We start from the raw sequence: 23,856 nt of genomic DNA, 5'->3' as shown, positions 1-23,856 counted from the left end.
TTGAGAAGGTGGTGGTGAGCCACCTTCTTGAACCGCTGCAGTCCGTGTGGTGAAGGTTCTCCCAGAGTGCTGTTAGGTAGGGAGTTCCAGGATTTTGACCCAATGACGATGAAGGAACGGCGATATATTTCCAAGTCGGGATGGTGTGTGACTTGGAGGGAAATGTGCAGGTGGTGTTGTTCCCATGTGCCTGCTGCCCTTGTCCTTCTAGGTGGTAGAGGTCGTGGGTTTGGGAGGTGCTGTTGAAGAAACCTTGGCGAGTTGCTGCAGTGCATCCTGTGGATAGTACACACTGCAGCCACAGTGCGTTGGTGGTGGAGGGAGTGAATGTTTAGGGTGGTGGATGGGGTGCCAATCAAGCGGGCTGCTTTGTCCTGGATGGTGTTGAGCTTGTTGAGTGTGGTTGGAGCTGCATTCATCCAGGCAAGTGGAGAGTATTCCATCACACTCCTGACTTGTGCCTTGTCGATGGTGGAAAGGCTTTGGGGAGTCAGGAGGTGAGTCACTCGCCGCAGAATACCCAGCCTCCAACCTGCTCTTGTAGCCACAGTATTTATGTGGCTGGTCCAGTTAAGTTTCTGGCCAATGGTGACCCCCCAGGATGTTGATGGTGGGGGATTCGGCAATGGTAATGCTGTTAATGGGGCATTAATAGGCAGGATAAGATGATTGGCATTGAAGTTGTCATGATATTTTAATCCAGCACTAATATACCATACTAGCTTTGATGATGCAAAGCTATGTATCAGGGCTGCTGATTGATGATGCGCACAATATGCACTCAGTTTTTCATCATGCTCAGTAAGGCTTACTTTTTTTTCACATTATCTTCTAGGGACTGCATCAACACCAACTCCAAAGTCAACAACTCCAGCCTCAACTCCAGCAGCGACAACCAACTCAACTCCAGCAGCGACAACCAACTCAACTCCAGCAGCGACAACCAACTCAACTCCAGCAGCGACAACCAACTCAACTCCAGCAGCGACAACCAACTCAACTCCAGCAGCGACAACCAACTCAACTCCAGCAGCAACAACCAACTCAACTCCAGCAGCAACAACCACCTCAATTCCAGCAGCAACAACCAAGTCAACTCCAGCAGCGACAACCAACTCAACTCCAGCAGCAACAATCACCTCAAGTCCAGCTGCAATTTCAACTCCAAGAGATCCATGTAACCCTAATCCATGTAAAAATAATGGCATCTGTATTGTGACATCCAGTTATGATTGTATTTGCCCTGCAAGCTGGACAGGAATAAATTGCAGCAAAAGTAAGTATATAGATCAGTATGTTTTACAAGAGGTCAAGTTTCGTGATTCCTTTGTTTTTAAATTGTTTTGCTCTTTTTATCTAAAATTGAGTTAAATTAATAAATTAACTTTTAAACTTATAACCATTACCTACATCTCAACTTAATTACACATTATTGAAAGCACGTTTCCATATGATTAGTTGCTTAAGGAAATAACAAAAAGTCTCTTCCTGTAAATTTCTCTCTAGTTCTTTCCTGCTCTCCAATTTGTTCTTTGTTGCTCTCTCTCTGTTTGTCTTCTATTGTTTTTGCTGCCTCTCTTGGGATGCATTGTTATATTTATCTATTTGTCACTGACTGCTTTTCCTATTTGTCCTCTCAGTCTTTGTGTAAACCTACTTCTCTGTATCTCCTCTCTTCTCCCATTGAATGCAGGACTACAATCCCCACAGTGCACTATGGCAAAAGTACCTTCATATTGCCCAGCATGTCCCTGTAGGATTGCACTGTGACAAAAGTAAGTACCTGTGCGTTACCCACTGAATGCTTATGATCCTTGCCAGGCTATGATTCCCAGAGTGCATTGCAAAAATAGCACCTGTGCAATGATACCAGATCTCCAAGAGTTTCAAAAATTTACCTGCAGATTTTTTTTCCTGAGCTTTGCTTGTTTCATACTTAGATGCAATGGCCCTGAGATTCTGATGGTTTGATAGGGTGTAAACCCAATTGATTTTGGTGGTTGGGAATTTGGGCCTAGATGGGACCCTCCAGTTTTACATGCCATTTAAGTTCTGCTCTAAATTTCACCAAATATGAGGGAGGATGTAAGACGTGCCCACCTTAGCTAAAGCGCAGATACGCAAATGACGGATTTAGGCTAGGATGATGTCATAAGTTCTAAATTCCATTATTATCCCCCTAGGATCTGCCCATCTAATTTGTGGTACTATGAAAAAGAGAGATCGGGGCCACGGGTAGGGAATTCCCATGCCTGGAATGAGGGCTGAATGGGGCAGCCCAATGGTTGGTAGTGCTGACAGCCTAAAGAATGGCTGTCTTGGGCTGCTTTTCCTGCCCCTCTTCTGCTGGGTGCCCAAGACGTGCCCATGGTGACACAGGCGCCCACCATTGCCATTTAGATTACGTGACCTCTCCCTGACGCTGGAGAGGGTCAGAAGCGAAGGATACCAGCGTTCGCATTGCCAAACTTTTACCAGTAGATGGGTCTTAGGATTTTTAGGCCCGTCACCTTTTATTTCATTAACTAGGGTCTTGGAGTTTCTATGGGCCCAGTGTCACACTCCTGGTGTAAGTTGGTCAAGTGGAAGGACTGGAAAATTAGCCAGGATCTGGATACGTCTGGTCCTGGCACAGGCTTCCTTTGGGGCCTATTTAGAGTAGAACTGGAAAAGAGGCTAATATACCCTCTGATGTGACTGAGACATGTGAATTATGAAAGTCTAAGGTTTCATCCTTGATTTGTGCTGAATAGGGGTGTTCGAATTAATCTCAACACCCCTGGGCTAGAGATGGGAAAAGTCAGCACCTGATTATCGGCTGGAAAGTAAATTCGTGGACAGGATTCGGCTTGACAGCGAAGCTGTCAAATAACCTGTTAACATTCACTTTCCAGGTTCACACTTGATGAATGCTTTATTGGTGGCTAGCTGGTGCCCATGGGAATGTACTCCAGCATAAGTCAGTACCTTCAGGAGAAGAAGGAAGCAAAGGAGAGGGGTGGGGGAGGGGAACTATATAATTCCCATCATACTTGACAGATGAAATTATCTGGTATAATGAGGAAGTTTTTTTTTCCCCCAGTGGCTGACTGCTATCAATCTACCTACCATTTTGAAAAAGAAAACATTAACGTGACATTTGACAAAATTGAGGGGGGATCCCCTGGCTTTTCAAAAGAATACTGTAACAATGCAACTGGTACGTAAATTGAATTTTTAATGTGTGACCTGTTTAACATTTATCCTATATTTATAACTTTCTTCTACAAAGTGTGCAATTAGTTATTTACTTGATTACTATATACCTACCTGCCAACCGTCCCCGTTTTACGTGGACAGTCAAGATTTCTGACTTAGCATCCTTGTCCATGTTTGTGGATGAAGTTCAGCCTGTTCCTTGATTCTCACCTATCCCTAACTGAAGCTGCTGCTCTGGGGACCAAAATTCCGCTTCATGATGTAGGCGATAATTCTTGATCTATACTAGTTTTGTGAGATCAAGAATTCCTGCCCAAAGCATGGAGTTTTAATCCACCAGAGCAGCAGCTTCAAGTAAGGGTGAGGGGAAAATCAATGAAGGCTTGTGTCAGTGTGAACCGGGGTGGGGGGGGGGATGGTGGAGATAATTGGAGAAGCTGACCTCTATGAACTCGGGGTGGGGGCAGGGGGATGAGAATCAGAAAAGAGACACTTGTGAACTAAGGGGGGGGAGATTGGAGAAGAGTACCAGAATGAACTGTAGGGGGGGGAGAACTGGAATGGAAGAGGAGGAGAGTGCCACCATGAACTGGCAAATAGGGAGAAGAAGAGTGCCTGGATGAATTAGGGAGAATTGTAAACAATTTTACAACACCAAGTTATAGTCCAGCAATTTTATTTTAAATTCACAAGCTTTCGGAGGCTTCCTCCTTCCTCAGGTAAATGTTCAGGAGCTCCTTGAAGCCTACGCATTTATACATATAGAACAATACATGGTGTTTACAGACTGCCCCTGCAACTGCCCGTTGCCAAGGCAATCACCGTGTTCAGACAGAGAGGTGTCACCTGCAGAACCCCCGAATACACATTCAACAAAAAAACAAACAGGGAAAAAAAACAGAGAAAAAAACCAGAGAGAGGCAGAAACATCCGGAAGGCAGAGAAAGCCAGCAAATGACCCATTATATTAAAAACAGATAACATTTGTTCGCTGGTGGGGTAACGTGTAGCGTGACATGAACCCAAGATCCCGGTTGAGGCCGTCCTCATGGGTGCGGAACTTGGCTATCAATTTCTGCTCGACGATTTTGCGTTGTCGTGTGTCTCGAAGGCCGCCTTGGAGTACGCTTACCCGAAGGTCGGTGGCTGAATGTCCATGACTGCTGAAGTGTTCCCCGACTGGGAGGGAACCCTCCTGTTTGGCGATTGTTGCGCGGTGTCCGTTCATCCGTTGTCGCAGCGTCTGCATGGTCTCGCCAATGTACCATGCTCTGGGGCATCCTTTCCTGCAACGTATGAGGTAGACAACGTTGGCCGAGTCACAGGAGTATGAACCATGCACCTGGTGGGTAGTGTCCTCTCGTGTGATGGTGGTATCTGTGTCGATGATCTGGCATGTCTTGCAGAGGTTACCGTGGCAGGGTTGTGTGGCGTCGTGGACGCTGTTCTCTTGAAAGCTAGGTAATTTGCTGCGAACGATGGTCTGTTTGAGGTTGGGTGGCTGTTTAAAGGCGAGTAGTGGAGGTGTGGGGATGGCCATAGCGAGGTGTTTGTCCTCATTGATGACATGTTGAAGGCTGCGGAGAACATGGCGTAGTTTCTCCGCTCCGGGGAAGTACTGGACGACAAAGGGTACTCTGTTGGTTGCGTCCCGTGTTAGTCACCTGAGGAGGTCTATGCGATTTTTTGCTGTGGCCCGTCGGAACTGTCGATCGATGAGTCGAGCGTCATATCCCGTTCTTACTAGGGCGTCTTTCAGCGTCTGTAGGTGTCCATCGCGTTCCTCCTCGTCTGAGCAGACCCTGTGTATTCGCAGGGCCTGTCCATAGGGGATGGCCTCTTTGACGTGGTTAGGGTGGAAGCTGGAAAAGTGGAGCATCGTGAGGTTGTCCGTGGGCTTGCGGTAGAGTGAGGTGCTGAGGTGCCCGTCTTTGATGGAGATTCGTGTGTCCAAGAAAGAAACTGATTCTGAGGAGTAGTCCATGGTGAGCTTGATGGTGGGATGGAACTTGTTGATGTTATCGTGTAGTCTCTTTAGTGATTCCTTGCCGTGGGTCCATAGAAAGAAAATGTCGTCGATGTATCTGGTGTATAGTGTTGGTTGGAGGTCTTGTGCAGTGAAGAAGTCCCGCTCGAACTTGTGCATGAAAATGTTGGCGTATTGGGGTGCGAATTTGGTCCCCATGGCTGTTCCGTGTGTTTGGGTAAAGAACTGGTTATCGAAGGTGAAGACATTGTGATCCAGGATGAAGCGGATGAGTTGTAGGATGGCTTCCGGAGATTGGCTGTTGTTGGTGTTGAGTATTGATGCTGTCGCAGCGATGCCGTCATCGTGGGGGATACTGGTGTATAGTGCCGAGATGTCCATCGTGGTGAGAAGTGTTCCTGGTTCAACTGGTCCGTGGGTACTGAGTTTTTGTAGGAAGTCTGTAGTGTCGCGACAGAAGCTGGGGGTTCCCTGTACGATGGGTTTCAGGATGCCCTCGATGTATCCAGAGAGGTTCTCACACAGGGTTCCGTTGCCTGATACGATGGGACGTCCGGGTGTGTTGGCTTTGTGTATAGTAGAAGAGTGCCTGAATGAATTAGGGAGAGAGGGAGGAGTAGAAGAGTGCCTGGATGAATTAGGGAGAGAGGGAGGAGTAGAAGAGTGCCTGAATGAATTAGGGAGAGAGGGAGGAGTAGAAGAGTGCCTGAATGAATTAGGGAGAGAGGGAGGAGTAGAAGAGTGCCTGAATGAATTAGGGAGAGAGGGAGGAGTAGAAGAGTGCCTGGATGAATTAGGGAGAGAGGGAGGAGTAGAAGAGTGCCTGAATGAATTAGGGAGAGAGGGAGGAGTAGAAGAGTGCCTGAATGAATTAGGGAGAGAGGGAGGAGTAGAAGAGTGCCTGAATGAATTAGGGAGAGAGGGAGGAGTAGAAGAGTGCCTGGATGAATTAGGGAGAGAGGGAGGAGTAGAAGAGTGCCTGGATGAATTAGGGAGAGAGGGAGGAGTAGAAGAGTGCCTGAATGAATTAGGGAGAGAGGGAGGAGTAGAAGAGTGCCTGGATGAACTAGGAAGGGGGAGATGAGAAATGCAAAGATGAAATAGGGAGGTGTAAGAAGAACATCTTCATGTCCTATTGCAACCATGGTAAACAATTTAAAAGCAACTTTACGATCAGATTTAGCAACAGAGTACCAATACATATCCTTAGTAGCCCACAATTTCTTTGCAAGAAAGAAGAGAAAATACCTGTTGCCACAATCTTTAAAGGTATTTACTGCCTTTCAAAATGGACAAAAGTCAAAAATACATGTCTCCCTATCTTCATGAATTGTTTTGGCCACAATTTCAAATGGTTATATCATATGTAATTAAAAAAAACAGCCAATTTATTACTTTTCATTTATTATTTATCAGCTGGAATAAATCTTGCAACACGACAGTGTATTTATTTGGATAATGGAAGCTTGAATCTGACTTCTCCAGTATTGGTTAACTGTTCTATGGATCTGCAAAATGTCTTGGTAAGTGCAAAATCAAACTGTAAACAATAAATTGATATGCACAATATTAAATATAATATTACTATATGTATGTGATATGAATGACTCACTAGCCATTATTAAGGGTGGGAGGAGGCTCATATGGAGCATAAACGCCGGCATAGACCAGTTGGGCTGAATGGCCTGTTCCTGTGCTGTAAATCCTACGTAATCTTTTACAACAAAGTCGGTGATCATTTTCACTTTAAATATCTCTGGAGGGCATTTGGGGGCAGATCTGACGTAGAGTGCAACTTTCACTCACCTCCTCCACGAATGCGGCCCTGACCCCTTCCTAAATCCGGAGTCAGGGGCTTTAGCATAATTCAGGCGGGTGTATCTCCCAGTTCGGTGCTAGTGGGGTGCCCATCTCAGTAGGAGAGGAATTTCTATGTGGCATCTTGCTGCAGCATATGAGAGCTGAAAGTCTTTAAAGGTTTTTGATGAAGCACGGAGATTTTAAGTTTGCTGCTTTCCAAATGACAATTGAAAAGAACCTACCTCTGCTAAAATCAGGTCCTGGAAAAGAACTATGCCTGTTTAATGCAGACGTATATTGTGATGGGGCAAATGTGGTGGAACTGGCAGGAATTCCGATGGATAACACATCCTGCCAGTCAGATGACTTTCTGTGATGACTGCACGGAAGGGGCTGGGTACAAGAAGTGCCTGTCCCTATTTCCAACAGAATTTAGAAACCCTATCGGAAAGTGACACAGCATGACTAGGTCCCACTCCAAATTCAGCCCCTCCTGCCCATAAAATGGTGCCATTTCCTCCCCTCGGGGCCCAGGAATTTCTCTAGATGGAATTGTTTCCTCTTCACCATAGATTTACAGTACCTTCACATGGTCATCTTTCACCAAGATGGTCTCCAGGCTCTTTGCTTTTCTTTTCAGCAGGGACCCAACCATTCTCCATCCATTACCACCCTTTGCTCTTTGGCTGAACTTGTTCTCCACCTCTGCAACTTCTTTTCTAACTCCACAGACTTTCTTCTGATATGTGGAACAGCTCCTTGTTCCAAACCTATTCGGGCCCTTTCCCCGATCCCTTCCTCTGCAACATTGAAGACAGTTGGTGATCTTCCTACTCTCATTATGACCTGGAGAAATGAATTGACTATTCCTTACATTTCCACATGTCCCTCACCTTTGCACTGCCCATCTATGACACTTTCCTCTCCTTCTTGGACTTCTCTTTTTCCATCCCCATAATGCAAAAACTCTATGGGCCCGATATTAGGAGGGAGGCGGCTTGCCAGCGGGGGGTCGACTGGGTGCGTGGGTAACCCGCCCAGTAAAATTGGTGGGTTCCCCACACGATCGTATGTAAATTGAAGCCACTTACCTTGGCTTCCGGGTTTCACGCTGGAAAGCTGAGCAGCGGGTGGACTGCGCACCCGCATCATAAGCTGTCAGCTGGAGGAGCCCTATTTAAAGGGGCAGTCCTCCACTGACTGATACTGCAGAAAATAGGCAAAATTACAGCATGGAGCAGCTGAGGTTTAATGATGCCTCACTCCAGGTCTTACTGGATGGGGTGAGGAGGAGGAGGAGGGAGATCTTCTACCCAGTGGACGGGAGGAAGTGGACCTGCCTCTGCCACCACGAAGGCCTGGCTCGAGGTGGCAGAGGAAATCACCAGCACCGCCAACATATTACGCAGCTGCATACAGTGCAGGAGGCGCTTCAATGACCTAAGTAGGTCAACCAAAGTGAGTACACTTACTCATTCCCCTACACTCCGTCTGCCACATCACCGCCCCCACCCCACATCTCCTTCTACACTGCCAACACTAATCTATCACATCACTCCTTACACAAACTCAAACCTCATCCTCATCTTACCTGCACTTACTCACCTCGGCAGTACTCATCCCACCACTACCATTCAACCCAATCCTCATACAACCTCATGGCTCTATCTTATACTCACCCTCAGATGCATCTCTTTCATGGTCAGCCTCTCTTTCATGGTCAGCCTCACCCAATCTGCCACTACCTGTGCTGCAGCCACAGGGCATGCATCACATATGTGCAGTAGGAAGCGTAAGGCAAACGTGTCATGAGCATGAAGGGGATGCACAAGGGTGTTTGAGGGTTTGTCATGGTTTTTACTTATATTTGATTTCTGATCAACTCACATCACATATTATATTGTCACCACTACTGCCACGTCTTGGCCATTCTTGACTGACTTGTGCAATAAGGCCCTTTCATGAGGTTCTCCATGAACACCCTTGATGCCACCCATTGGGTCACCCTACAGTGGGTGTATGTGTAGTTGCACAACTACTTTGTGCAGGTGCCTGTTGCACAGCACTGTGTGTAGCTCCACGTGGCGGAGGTGGACTGCATGCCTGGTGAGGCTGGTGATGTTGCTTGTCCTCCAATGGAGTGATGAATTCAACAATGGAACCCCCCCCCCCCCCCACCACCCATCCTGACGGTGTAAGTTGGAGGGGGTCCATAAAGTAGGTAAATGTGTTTGGACAGCAGAGTTTAGGGTCTGATTTAATAATTTGGAGTGTGGAGACAACGGTGTGGCAGGCAAAACTTTGTCTGAGGTGACAGAGTGCCCTGCTGCAATGAATGAGGGTTTATCCCGCACCTGTTAAATGGACCTTTGCAGCTGCCACTGGCACTGGCTGCAACACGTCTGTTTAAACAGGGAGTGTTTCCCCCAGCATGGGAAACACGCTCTGGGTAGTCCAAAATCCGAATCCTCCTAAAATCTCCAACTAATGAGGTCTGTAAACGACCTCAAGTACCCAGATAATGATCTGAAGTGGGATCCCGCCGCTTATGTCTACTCTCTGATGCCCACACTTTCCATGCCAAGGGCTAGGAATTTCCTCAGAGCTGCTCCTGTTCTGCCGCCATAAATTCACTGGAAGCGTGGCAGAAGCGCAGTTTACGCATGTAAACGGCGTTTCCGCTGAACTTCAAGTGAACTTACAGTGGCAGAGCGGGAGCTGCTCCGTTTAAATTTCCAGCCAAGGCCTCGGAAATGTTTTTTCCTTTGTCTGTGGTCAAGAATACACTTGATCATAGCTGTCCCCTTTCCCATGCCTGTGCTCTTACTCTTCCTCCTCTGACAACGATCCTCCTGTCCTCGCCTTCCATCCCACCAGACCTTGCATCCATCAGATCATTTTACCACATGATTCCGACACCCAATACAGTTTTTCCTTCCTTCCCCTCTCTACTGTTCAGAGGGATAGTTGCCTAAACCACACCCTCATTCACTTTTCTATCACTTGTACCACTGGCTGCTCTTCCCCAGGCACTTACCTACGCAATGGCGGATGAAACGGCTGCCCATTCATTTGTTCCCACATAATCTAGTATACATATTTGCCATTCACAGTGTGGAGATGGGAAAACAAACAATAACTGGTTCACCATTTTATCAAACAACTCCTTTTTATCTACAAGTATGTCCCTGACTTCAACTGTCCCTCTGACACTACTCCAACCATGTTCAACTTAGGCCTCAGCAGCTTTAGACTTTCACTGTCTCTGGTTGGATTCCCATGCACATTCCATCATGTTCTTTCCATTCTGTAGCTGTCTTACCTATTTAAAAATAAATCTTTCTAATGCCTTCCCATAGCCAGATTGAGAGGACTTTGTTATATCGTCTAGCAGTATGACCTCTTTTCAACTTAAAAAAAAATCTGTTTGCAAGGTATTAACTCCAGTACCTGCCCTTTTGTAGTAGTGGTTAGTGTTTCTGTACTTTTGATGTTACCTACTTTTGCTTTCCCACTTTATTTTGGTTAGTCCTATAAAGAGAGCAGTCATGCCATTTTATTTCCATTCTGATGGAGATTGCCACCTGAAATATTAACGCTTTTCTTCCTCATCCTCATCCTCCACTTCTTCCTGCCTAGGTGATGGTAAGGGCTGGTCCCTTTGTATAGTCTTTATTATTTTGCTGTGTAACCTGTTGTGTATTTCCAGAATTTTACATTTATTTCTATTTTCTGTTATTTTTCACACAGGATACTTTGAGTAGCTCAAGCATCAGTGAGATAGAAGCTGCAAGTCAAATTGTGGTATTGACGTCAACACCAAAAAACTTAACTGTGGAAGAAGTTAAAACAACCACGAATATTCTCACTAAAATAATGAGTAATCCTGCACAGTTAAGTAAAGAGGTCAGTTATATATAGTTAAAATGAAAAGAAGCAAATGAGGTGTGTTTGCTTGTTTATTGAGGCTCCAGTTGTGGCTGCAGCAGGTATCAGAACTGAGTTACAACCTCCCTGGTGAAGTGCAGGAACCTCTTATATTGCTCTTGAGTCAGTTTGAGGTATGTAAAGTGTTCCTTGAAGACTGGCTGTGGGTAGGGCCTCCTACACAGTGCCCTCCTTTATCCTCCTCCCAGTTGTTGTCTTCTTTGCTGGTCCTCCTCTTCCTCCAGCCCCAAATGCAGACCTACCAGACCACCCATGAGTGAAATAAAATATTTGCATGGCAGACAAGCAGAACACTCAAAGTCAGTAGTGGAACGGAGAAAATAACCCAAAAAAGGCCCAGAAGTTGACCGGCAGTCTAACAGGACAAACCAGCAACTAACCGAATGGAGGAGATCAGCCCTTTAAATAGCAATCCTGCGGAGTCCTTCTTGACTGTTAGAGCCATGAGTTGCTGGGTGAGTTTATCACGTGGTGTGTCAGGAGCTGGAGCAGACCAATTTCACAAAAGGGTCCTACAACAAGCTTTATTTTAATGTAATGAGCTTCCCGAATAGTTCCAGCGTGTGCCGGAGCGTCATCCAATATGATTGACACCACCCACAATATTGGATTCTTAGGCACCCGTTTCATGCCTGTAAAACGGGCGTGATGCGATTGAATTTCTAGGCTATCAAGTCTAGACTTTCAGGAGAGGGTGAGACCTTTGAGTAAAAACTTTAATGGAGGTACTAAAAATGACAATCACTAAAAATGACAATCGAATGGATAAATGTAATCATGTTATTGTGTGATATGTAATTTTAAAAATGTTTTACTTTATTTAAAACCTTATTTTGGATATTGGAAATATCAGTTACTGAGAAAAATGGTTACAAAAATTTCTCATAAAGATGGTTCATCAACAGACTGTGACAGACAACTGTTTGCAATGGAAATAAGCAGTTTCAAAGTTAAATGTGAACATGAAAGCATTACCGAAATGTAAGGTCTACGGTCAGGAAGTGTATCCATATGCCAGATTTTTAGTAATATATCAATAGATTGAGTGATAGGAGTTGCACCGAATCTAATAGGAGAAACCTTGACTTCGTTGCTTTCTCTTTCTTTTTTTAGATACCAAAGTTTGAATTTTTTGCTTTCTGTTGTTTGCATGCTATGGAGAGAGAAACAACTGTCATTCAAAATGATGCTGCGGGCAATAACTTGCATTAGTTTCAGCCATGCTCCTACTATATAACTGTGAGCTGCGAGTTTCCCTGTATGGACGGGAGCTCATTGGAAGTGAGAAATCAAACAGTACCATTTTAAAAATGGAAAGGAGAAGTCAAATGATCATAGCAGATTGCTTTCTTTGATTGGAGATCATAGCAGCTAACATAGAAATTTTAGTTAAAATATCAACTTGGATTATTATATCAATGTTCATTCAAACTATTAGAATTAAGGAAACAATTGAAGTACAAGATGCCAACATTGCATCGGTGTTCATATTATCGTCCACAGGTTTATAAAGTGGAGAAAATACCCTTTTCATCACCTGTTTATTATATTACTCCAATTGTTCTTTGAATTGCCACAGTTTGTATTTAATTTTCCACTATCTATTGTGCATAATCGTCTCACAGATTTAGTGTGAAATTAAGAATTTTGTCTGAAGTTCATGCATCTTTCTAACTTTTATGTTTCCCAATAGACTTCCATAAATGCCATAAAAACATTCTGTCATATGCTGGAAGTGCGTTCTTATATCATTAGTGAAGTACTGGAATCACTATCAAGGTACTGAGATCGTTATGAAAAAAATAATAATTATTATGGAATCTGCTCTGTGTGCTGCATCTGTGATTATTGAAAATACACAAACCATTTTTAACAGTAAATATTTGGAAGTTTGAGCTACGATATTAAGATTGCAGGTGTTCTAATAATGTAAACTTCACAATGCAGTCAGTTTATCAGTCATCATAATCGGGTTAGCCATCGACACTGCAAGGCTTTGCCATTATTCTCTGCCTTCTGCCGCCTGACTGCCCATTGTTACTCTTCAACTCGGGTCTTCCCAAACACAGTCTCCCAATTTCAGCCTTTGTAAACAATTTTACAACACCAAGTTATAGTCCAACGATTTTATTTTTAATCCCACAAGCTTTCGGGGGCTTTCCCCTTCCTCAGGTGGTGTGGAAATGACAGTTTCGAATCCTTCGCGTTTTAAGATCACAGAACAATTCCATGTTGATTATTGCCCGTTGCCAAGGCAATCACAGTGAGCAGACAGAAAGGTGTCATCTAAAAGGCCACTGAATATACAACCCCCCAAAAAAAAAAAGAGAGAGAGAGAGATAAGGAAGACAGTCAATGACCCGTTATATTAAAAACAGATAACATTTGTTCGCTGGTGGGGTTACGTGTAGTGTGACATGAACCCAAGATCCCGGTTGAGGCCGTCCTCATGGGTGCGGAACTTGGCTATTAATTTCTGCTCGACGATTTTGCGTTGTTGTGTGTCTCGAAGGCCGCCTTGGAGTACGCTTACCCGAAGGTCGGTGGCTGAATGTCCATGACTGCTGAAGTGTTCCCCGACAGGGAGAGAACCCCCCTGTTTGGAGGATTTCAGCCTTGACCAAGCATGTGGTCTTTTCGCACCTGAGAATCATTCCATCTCTGTGCAAGTGATAGGACCCTGAATTGCACATATATTTGAGGTGACTGCCTGAGTCAGGCAGGCGACTAAACCACAGTGGCACAAGAAAGGTTGCGAGATGGGAACAGAAACAAAGTGTTCCGCTTTCATTTTATTTTCACTTTAACTCCCGCTTCGCCTGGTTTCCGCCGGGCAGAGGGAGTTAAAATCCCCTCTATAATGTTAATAAACCTCACAAGCAATTGCATTTTCCATGCCCACAGAGCTGGTAGTGAAGGCAATTAATGCTTTTGCTCAACACCTTTAAAAAAGATCTGAATAAATCTCTGGTTGAATAGTAATAGAGATGATCATGAACATAGAAATGTCATCTGTGGAAAGCAACTGTCCAGGGTTTAAATGAGATAGGATGTAAGGTTAAACTAATATTCTAGTTTGACTGATAAGATTTTAGGGTTGGAGAGCCATTTTCAGCCTTTCCCTTGGGAGATGAAATAATACTGGTAGATCATAAGCCAAATGATGCATAGTCTGTGGAAAAATAGGGCTGATGGGCTGAATCACCTTTTCTCATAGTTTTATGTACCATAATTCTTTGAACATAATACACACTCCTCCTGTCCAAAAGTGGGGCTGCATATTGTATGCAGATAGTACAATGACAACCGTTTTTAGAGTCTCAGGAATGGCGAGACCAATCTTTATTAACGAGGTTCACTAAATTGATTCCTGGGATGAGAGGGTTGTCCTGTGAGGAGAGATTGAGTAAAATGGACCTATATTCTCTGGAGTTTAGAGGAATGAGAGGTGATCTCATTGAAACATATAAGATTGTGAAGGGGCTTGATTGGGTGGATGCGGTAAGGATGTTCCCAAGGATGGGTGAAACTAGAACTAGGGGGCATAATCTTAGAATAAGGGGCTGCTCTTTCAAAACTGAGATGAGGAGAAACTTCTTCACTCAGAGGGTAGTAGGTCTGTGGAATTTGCTGCCCCAGGAAGCTGTGGAAGCTACATCATTAGATAAATTTAAAACAGAAATAGACAGTTTTCTAGAAGTAAAGGGAATTCGGGGTTTATGGGGAGCAGGCAGGAAATTGGACATGAAGCTGAGTTCGGATCGGTCAATGCCCTGTGGGTGGCGGAGAGGGCCCAGGGGCTGAGTGGCCGGGTCCTGCTCCTACTTCTTGTGTTCTTTAGATTTGTGGTTGGGATCAGATCAGCCATGATCTTATTGAATGGCGGAGCAGGCTCGAGGGGCCGATTGGCCTACTCCTGCTCCTATTTCTTATGTTCTTATGTAAATGTATAAAATTCTTAGAGGGCTTGACAGGGTAGATGCTGAGAGGCTGTTTCCCCTGGCTGGAGAGTCTAGAACTGGGGGTCATAGTCCCAAGATAAGAGGTTGACCATTTAGGACCGCGATGAGGAAAAATTTCTTCACTCAGAGGGTTGTGAATCTTCAGAATTCTCTACCCCAAAGGGCTGTGGATGCTCAGTCGTTGAATATATTCAAGATTGAGATTGATAGATTTTTGGACACTAAGGGAATCAAGGGATATGGGGATAGGGCAGGAAAGTGGAGTTGAGGTAGAAGATCAGCCATGATCTTATTGAATGGTGGAGCAGGCTTGAGGGGCCGTATAGCCTACTCCTCTTACTTCTTATATTCTTAAACAGCTTAAAGTGCAACAGATGAATTGAACTAGTAATTCTACAACAGGAAATTGAAAAAAAAATGATAGAAACATAACAGTAACAGTGAAAAAGAAAATAAAGTTCTTCTTTCTCCAGCCCCTGGACAGCTTCAAAGAAAAACCTATGCTTTTAGCCAGATATTTAGCTTGAACTTGAAGTTCTGTTATATTGACCCCAACTCCTACTGGATGTTTCCTTGATACATCTTATTGAATCACATCAGAAAGCTTTCCTCCAGCTCTTGTAAAGCTGATGACAGCCATTCCCTCACAAAATGCCCTTCAATTTTTTTGGAACCTTGCCAAGGACATGTTAGCTTCATTTGCTTTGTACTGACACCCAGCAGCTCTATTGTGTGTCAGCCTTGTTCCAATAGTAGCATGATCACCTCATCTTAGTTCAAGCCCCAGACTAAGACTTGAGCACACAATCTAAGTTAACACTTCAGTGGAGTAATGTGGGGATGCTGCCTTTTAAATGAGACATCAAACCATGGTATCTTTTACATCTGCCCTCTCAGGTGGATATAAAAGATCCCAGAACACTATTTGAAGAAGAGCAGGGGAGTTCTCCCTGTGTTCCAGTCAACATTTATCCCTCAACCAAAACTATCAAAACGGATTAACTGGTCATTTATGTCATTGCTGTTTGTGGGACCTTGCTGTGTGCACATTGGCCTACAAAATAACAGTGACTACAATTTAAAAGCAATTCATTGGCTGTCTAGTACTTTGGATCATCCCGTGGAAATGAAAGGTGACATATAAATGCAAGCTATTTTTTCTTTCTTTATCGACATACACCTCAGCTCTATCGTAGGTTTCTGCTCTACCCTGTAGCTCTTGCAAGGGCACGTGTCTAAATACTTTATGCTAACAGTTTTAAAGCCAAAAAAGTGTGTTTGTATATGTATGTATGGGTGGGTGGGGTGTATTATATACAAATACATTGGTCCTGAAAATCCATGCGTCTTTGAACTTGGTGTAAATGCCTTCAGCCACACTGCTGCCTGATTTATAGTGAAAGGCGCATGGATTTTTAGGGCCATGTTTCCTAAAATTCTTAGTCCAAAGTGGGGTATATATATTACATATGGAGGTGAACTATAATCAAAGATTTATAGTCATTGCACTTAAAGTGAATGGTGTTATTATTTAATATATTGCTTTATCTTTTTAGCTTGACTAAAGACCTTGAAAACATGACAATTACTCAAGATCTGGATCAAGTGTGTCCACAAATGGCAGTGAAATCAGATCAAATTAATTCCAGCACCAATTCTAATGGCTGGGGGCTAGTTTCATATCAAAGTAAGACTTTATTTGAATAAAATGTGCAAAATAATATAAAATTTGCACATTTGAAATTAGAGAGAATATTTTTGAAGTTCCTTGAAATAGGCTTTTGAAATTGTTTATTTCTTGTTAAATATATGAATTACATGTGATTTATCAATAAATTGTTGTATTTTGTGAGTGTTAGCCTCAGATTCACTGTGGCCAATGCCACGGGAGCCCTGCTAATGTTATATAAATCATCCGAGTTTTCTTCTTCTTATTGCATTTATCCATTGAACAGCAATCACAATGGAAGCATCAACTTGATTGACACTCTCATGCAAATCCTCAAATAAAACAATACTCCCAATCCTAACTCTACTTATCTTTAAAATATCCAGAAACATTTCTTATATTATATCCAACTTCATTGCTTGTTCGTTACGTAGTTTGTATACGCGCTGATGCGCTCCGGCAGAGAAATTCAAAATTATGAAGGGTTTTGATAAAGTAAACTGGGGAAAAATTATTTCCATTGGCTGGCGGGTCGATAACTAATAGGCATAAATTTGAGATCATAACCAAAAGAACAAATGGAGAATTTAGGAGAATACCCGGAGCAGCCAGGAAAATTCTCCAGTCATGCCTCTTGATGTAGGTGGCGTGTGTGGAAGATCCATCCATAAGCACCCCCTCAGGAAAATGGTGGGATGGAAAACATGATGAATCCTGGGTTCCACCCTATTTTCGACCACTTGACCTGGAGATCCATTGGGTTCCACCTTGGCCCCACTCAGAATTTTGTGGCGTTTGATTCTATGCTCTGTCCCCTGTAGCCTCTAGATGCTGAATTAATTAGTAACCTTAGACTTACATGGGTTACCATGATTTCTACTACAGTATAGTTATCAGAGAAGCACTGATCAATTAATTGTTAAGTCTATACATTGTTTGCAGATATAATACCCAGCATGCTCGCATTTAGAAAATTTATAGCATAATAATGGCTGTTTAATATCAATCTTCAAATTCACTATTGTCAATTAATTTTTCTCTGCATGTCTTTGTTCTTCATCAGCCAGTAAGGTAGATATGTCCCAAAAAGTCAAGGCCCTCCAACTGCTTTCTGCTTACCTATTTAATGCTGTCCTATCAAGAGGTTGATATTTATTCAAATGTATTGTTCATGTTTAAGAACAGGATGCCTTTGAACTGGTAAATATTGAGCATGAATTACTGGTCTAGTTGATCAGAAAAACTTGGTTCAGTTAGTGGGCCACTGTATTTTCTTCAACAAGCAGCAAATCCCGTTATCTGCAATCAGCTCAACAATGTAAATAAAATCCATAGGGACACATGCACAGGCATATCCACACATATACTAATTTATCAATGCACTCACAGATGCTTTCTTGACTTGTGGAAACTTGATAATGTATATTATTCCACAGACCACAACATATTTATGTTAGTTATGGAGATGCCATCCCAAACTTTGCTTCAAGTCTCTGGGAGGCTGTAGCTTGAGTGGGACCTCTGTCCACTGCAAATATGGTCCCCGCATCAGTGAGGGCAGGGACTCTTTAAGCTGAGAGTTCCTGGTGCTCCAGTCTCAATGGAATCTGGTATAATCTGATCTTACAAAGTGGCAGCAAATAATTTATTGGGGGGGGAGGGGAGCACTGGCACCCTTTCCCCCCGCCCCCCAGGACAGCAGCAGGCATTGGAATTTCCAGCCTGTGTGGGCTGACGGATGCTCCTGGTGAAGTGCCCCCATGCTAATTAGGTTCCCTCCCATTGATGCCGCACACTTTGGTGGGGTCAGTGCATTAGGGCAGCAGTGGACATGACACTGGCATAACTGCCATGATCATGACTGATGCAAATTAGTGTCCACATTATCCAGTTTGTTGAATATTAGACCCTTTTCAGCATTCATATTGCAGTTTATTTTTTGGTTTTAGATTATGTACTGGATCAATATTCCTATTGTTGAGTCAGAACAAAATAGAGCACAAGTGCTTATTTCTAGTGCTAATTTTTTTAAATGATTCTTTTTCTGTTGCATTCCTATAGGTTCTTCCAACAGCTTGGAGAAAGGTGCAGTTAAAACTGTAAACAAGCAAAATAACATCGACGAAGCCAAGATGGAGACTTACATCTTCATTCCTAACAATACTTTCAGTAAGGATTTACCTTGATGATACTAAACAGTTTTAGTTCATGTGTGTAAAATAAGTGAAAAAAGTAAGACTTGCAAACATAGTTTATCTGTAATAAGTGGAATTGCATTAACATGGTACTGCAAGCTGAGGTATGGTTGAGCTGCTGGAATCGTTTGTCACATGTGGATCTCTTATGTTCTGTGTTCATTTACATGCCAATGCAATGTGCGGTGTGGATGGTACCATTTCAAAAACATGTGTACATTGTTTATATTATTTATAAACATAAATTATCAAAAAAATTTTCGTTTCATATTGTTATGTTATAACTCAAATTCCAATCTAGCAGTGTATACCAGAGTTGTTGTTTGTCCTACTGTGATTTGTAACAGAAAGAAAAAAATGCATATTGCATTGTAGTTTGAATATTATATTATATTTGACAGAAAAAGTATTTTTCCCCTCTCCTTTGAAGCCAGTGCTGTTTTTAAATCGATTCATCTGGTTTACACTCTGCATGTACCATAATGCTGAAGATGTAGATGATCATAATAGATGATGTCATTGCGGCTAAAATTGATCCATCCCTGACAATTGGTCTAATGACTGATATTGTCACTTTGTAGAATAGACCCTATCTAGTTTTACAAGTGGTGGGTGGTAGATAGAAATTTGACCAAAATTCAGAATCATCCAAAATTCAATTTTCCTTCTTGGTAGAAACCAGGCAGAGAATTTACTGACAATGGACGATTCTGGACTTTGAGTTTGTCTACAGTTCCACCAGTCAGAGGGAACATGAAAAGGATATGGGCAAGTTGTTGGTCAAGTGGAGGGAGAGGAAGAAGCCGAAGTCTGCTTATCACAACATTCATGACAAAGAGTAAGATCATGGAAGGCTGTTTGGAGGCAGAAAAGGTAGATCTAGGGGCTGAGGAAGTTTGGCAAGGAAAAATAGGTGTCCAGCTCCATAACAATGTGCTTGGTGATCACTGATGTTTGTTGTATTATTTACCTCCATGCCATGCAGATAGCTATATAAACCAATGCCCCAACTTTCGTATATCTCTTCTGTGAGGATGATCAGAGTCTGGCTACAGAGGAGACGGATATAAATCCAAGTTCTTTGACTCGATACCCGTTGAAGATCTTTTACAATTGACCATTTACATGAATGGAACTATTGACTATTAATAAACTGCTAGAGTGATGTAGAATTGAATAGTTTTAAAAACAGAAAATTTTGATTCAAGAAAAATCAATTGATCTGAACAATTTATATGGATATATATCGAAAACAAAAATCAGAATGTGGCATATTTTAAATGAATATTTTACCTGCAGATACAGACCAAATCAACCTGGCTGCCATTACGGAAGCATATTAGTAGGGAAACCACACAATGTCCCATAAAAGACATATGTCTCTCAGCAAAAGAAGGGTGTGGTTTCATAGCTGTATGGCATATTTGTGCTTACTGTCATACATTTTATTTCAATTGCTGTGAATGAATAGTTATGCTTGATGTATGATTTGGCTCAGAAGGGTACAAATGACACATGGGCCCTAAAAATCAACAGGGACACAATGCCAACATAACTGTTATGGGCTCGCCACTGAACTCTACCGCTGACCTCGCTGAAGTTTGTAGGGTCAGGGGGCGGGTTCTTGAGGAGCAGACCTTTGGTGGTTTGGAGTGCATCTTCGACATCCCCCCCCCCCCCGGCTAAATAGGCTGGAAAAGCTGGTGGAAGCTTGCTGGCCCAGGCGGGGCGCTGGGACCCTCCCCAGAAAGATGATGAGGCAGCACCCTGTGGCCCCCTGTGCAGGCTGCTGCTGTAAAATCTTCTTTAAAAATGTTGCTGCTTCCAATCTTTGGGGATTTAGGCCCCAATCCTGTCCTGGACTCTCAGGTGTGCTGGTGCTATTCTGGAAATAAAAATCGGGAAAGCATTCCAGAAAGTGCTTGGAAACTCAATGATGTATATTACCTCATAAAAGCCTGCAAAGCGACACTTTTTGGGCATAGAAACTAACATTATTCCAATTGCACACGTTAAGCAATATCAAGTGTTGGGAGAAGGACCAGAAGGCAGAACATCCTGCCTTTCATGATTGATTTGAATGATAGTCTATTTATTCCTAATTACTAATCACTATTTCTTGATTGCATTAGAACTTTCTGTCTGTTTCTTATCCTTAATTCAGAGACTGATGCTCGCATCGGATTTGTACTCTATAAGGACGCCTCATTCTTTCCAGTCCCTAAAAAGAAAGCCAGTACTGTGCTGAAGACTCAAGTAATATCTGGCACTGTCTCTGGACACACTGGTAAACTTATTTACCCAGTAACAATAAAATTCCATAAAAAGGTAAGATAATTATTAACTATAATGGCAGGGAATGCAATTACAGTGCCTTTCCTCTGGCTTAGAAGTGAACTTGTTGAACAGAAGTAAACAAGTTGACTTTAAATTGAATTCTTCATTGGTTGGGGGAAAGGTTATATTTTATAGACTGCGATAGCGGAGTGTTCCCTTATTGTCACTGGTTGTTGAAAATTTGCATTTCCTTTTCGGTGTGCATGTATATCCACTGGATTTGCCACAGTGGCTTGGCTTTCCCATTACTTGGAGTGCTTATGATACTCATGTTTCTAACTGGGAATCTTAGAAACATTATTTTCACTGATATTCATCAGGCTTTTGCTGCTAGTAAATCATTCCCAATGCACTGTTTTGTCACAAGAATTTGCCAAAATACTTTTGTTTCAAGCGTCAACTTAGGTCAGGAGTAGCACTCTTGCTTCTGAGTCAGGTTGTGGGTTCGAGTCCCACTCAAGGATTTGAGCACATAATCTAGGTTGACATCTCAGTGTAGTGTTGAGGAGATGCTGCATTTCCAGGGTTGCTATCTTTCAGATGAGACTTTAAAACAAACCCCATTTGCCTGTTCAGTTGGATGTAAAAGATCCCGGTGTTCTGGCCAACATTCATCCCACAACCAACACCATCAAAACAGGCTAAATGTTCATTCATCTCATTGCTCATTGTGCGATCTTGCTGTACTCAACTTGGCTGTTGTGTTTGTATGAAAAATAACCGTGGCTACAGTTCAAAAGTATCTCATTGGTTGTGAAGCAATTTGGGACAGCTTGTGGATCTGAAAAGGGCTAGAGAAATACAAACTCTTTCTTATACTTTCAAAAATAAGTTGATTAGAATTTTAATCAACTGCTTGACTCTGGTATTACGGGGCATTTATTTTCCAACAATACACCTGCCTATATGCGAGTGGATGTATTGTAGTCTAGCCATCTCCTCCTGCAGGAAATCAGAAGGACGTAAAGGTGGGTGGGGAATGTGGGCAGAGTGTGTCACTAATCCATCTCCTGCTCTGCCTGTCCCAATTCCACAGAAAAATCAGCAGGGAAGGTCGGAATCCTGACCCATATACAATATCCTTTTTTAATGACACTAATAAATTGGCTAAAGTAAAACAGTATTTTACAGTGTTATCTTAATGTATCTCCAGGGTGTTATGTTGTTTAATTTGTACACTAATACTTTGGATTACATTTCTTTTTCTCCTCAGTGACTATTAGCTTTATGTAGCCTTCATTTAAGAAAACTTGGCTTGTATTCCCTTGAGTAAAAAAGATTGAGGAATGATCCGATTGTGGTGTTTAAAATGTTAAAAGGATTCGATAGGGTGGATCTGGTGGAGGAATCAAAAATGACGGGACATAATCTTAAAATTAGGGCTCGGCCATTTAGGAGGAAAATCAGTAAGCACTTTTTCACACAAGGGGTAGTAGAAGTCTAGAATTCTCTCCCCCAAAAGGCTGGGATGCTGGGACAATTGGATCTTTCAAGACTGAGATCATTAGATTTTTGTTAGGTAAGGGTATGGAGCTAAGGTGGGTAAATGGAGTTGAGGTACAGATCAGCCATGATCTAATTGAATGGCGGAGCAGGCTCGAAGGGTTGAATGGTCTACTCCTGTTCTTATGAATTTACATAGCACCTTATCATGTTTCTCTGGATAACCCAATACACTTCACAATCAACAAACTACTTTGAAGTACAGACACTAATGCTATGTGGATAAACATGTATTATAGGGTTTCCTTTGAAAGGAGGCATTTGATGCATGGGATACTTTTTCTTCAACTTAGGTTTATGAAAATGAAGTACCAGCTTTTCCTTTAAAATTCTTTTGTTTCTTTATTGTTCCTAGTTGTGTTGAGAGTATAAAAAGGAAGGTTGGTGCGGGAAGGTGAGAATTTCACACTGGTACCATAGGTGGTGCTCTTGTAAGGTTGGGTTTCATGAACATTTGGTGAAGATTTCCCCTGTGAGCTGTGGTGAAATTGTACACCATTCCCTATCAATGCATATAGAGTTTTGCTATGCCTAGCTCACAGAGAAACTCTTCTCATTGTTGGGGAAAAACAGATAGGATTTTACCCTACATCTGCATCTGTTTTTCTAATCCAAACTTGGAAATGCTTCATGTTGACACTTTGGTACTTAGAGTGTAAAAAATGTTCCTTTCTCTATATTGACATTAGTCCCCTGGATGAAATTAATGACATAAAATAAAAAGAATTTGTATTCCAGGGGAGACTGCAGAAAGGCTGTCTCTAGATCTCAATACCAGTTTTTCTTTAATTGCAGGAAATAAATGATGAATTTCGCTTAGAGAATTATGAATGTGCCTACTGGAATTACTCAGTTGGAGAGTGGCTGACAGATGGATGTGGTCCCAAGGGTGATGCTGGAAACAGAACATATTTTACATGTGAATGTCATCATCTGACTAGCTTTGCAGTTCTCATGGTGTGAAGTAATTCACTTCATCTTTATTTTGGATGTTAATAAGAACCTGGTAGTAATAATAGTAGTGTGCTAAGGTGGGGCCTTCATACATGTAATACAGATATCAAATCACACATGCTCATCCATATACATGAAAGATTACACATAGACACTTATGATAATTTTTGCATAACCTCAAGAACTGATCATAGGACAAGTTGCCTTTATCCTTAGGTCTCATTGGCATATGTTCTCACTACTTCAGCTTAATATACCCTTTCTGCGTCACCAATATTGCATGCATCAGGGGGTCAGACTGAC

At 42.6% G+C, this 23,856-nt stretch overlaps 1 protein-coding gene across 1 annotated transcript in view; it reads left to right on the top strand.

Annotated features, from left to right (window-relative positions):
- LOC137331113 (mucin-2-like) overlaps positions 1-23,856 on the top strand; it is a 75,710-nt gene that overhangs the window by 37,176 nt on the left and 14,678 nt on the right. The window contains exons 7-15 of the mRNA XM_067994719.1: positions 836-1,177; positions 6,363-6,454; positions 6,602-6,708; positions 10,736-10,891; positions 12,627-12,712; positions 16,452-16,582; positions 18,626-18,733; positions 20,924-21,087; positions 23,395-23,556. Of these exons, the coding sequence (XP_067850820.1) occupies positions 836-1,177; positions 6,363-6,454; positions 6,602-6,708; positions 10,736-10,891; positions 12,627-12,712; positions 16,452-16,582; positions 18,626-18,733; positions 20,924-21,087; positions 23,395-23,556 (1,348 nt within the window). The remainder of the gene's footprint in view (positions 1-835; positions 1,178-6,362; positions 6,455-6,601; positions 6,709-10,735; positions 10,892-12,626; positions 12,713-16,451; positions 16,583-18,625; positions 18,734-20,923; positions 21,088-23,394; positions 23,557-23,856) is intronic.

This window comes from Heptranchias perlo, chromosome 13, assembly GCF_035084215.1.
Source record: "Heptranchias perlo isolate sHepPer1 chromosome 13, sHepPer1.hap1, whole genome shotgun sequence".
In the NCBI taxonomy this organism is placed as follows: Eukaryota; Metazoa; Chordata; class Chondrichthyes; order Hexanchiformes; family Hexanchidae; genus Heptranchias; species Heptranchias perlo.
The sequence above is the reverse complement of the archived record's forward strand: the minus strand, read 5'-3'. Positions and strand labels throughout refer to the sequence as shown.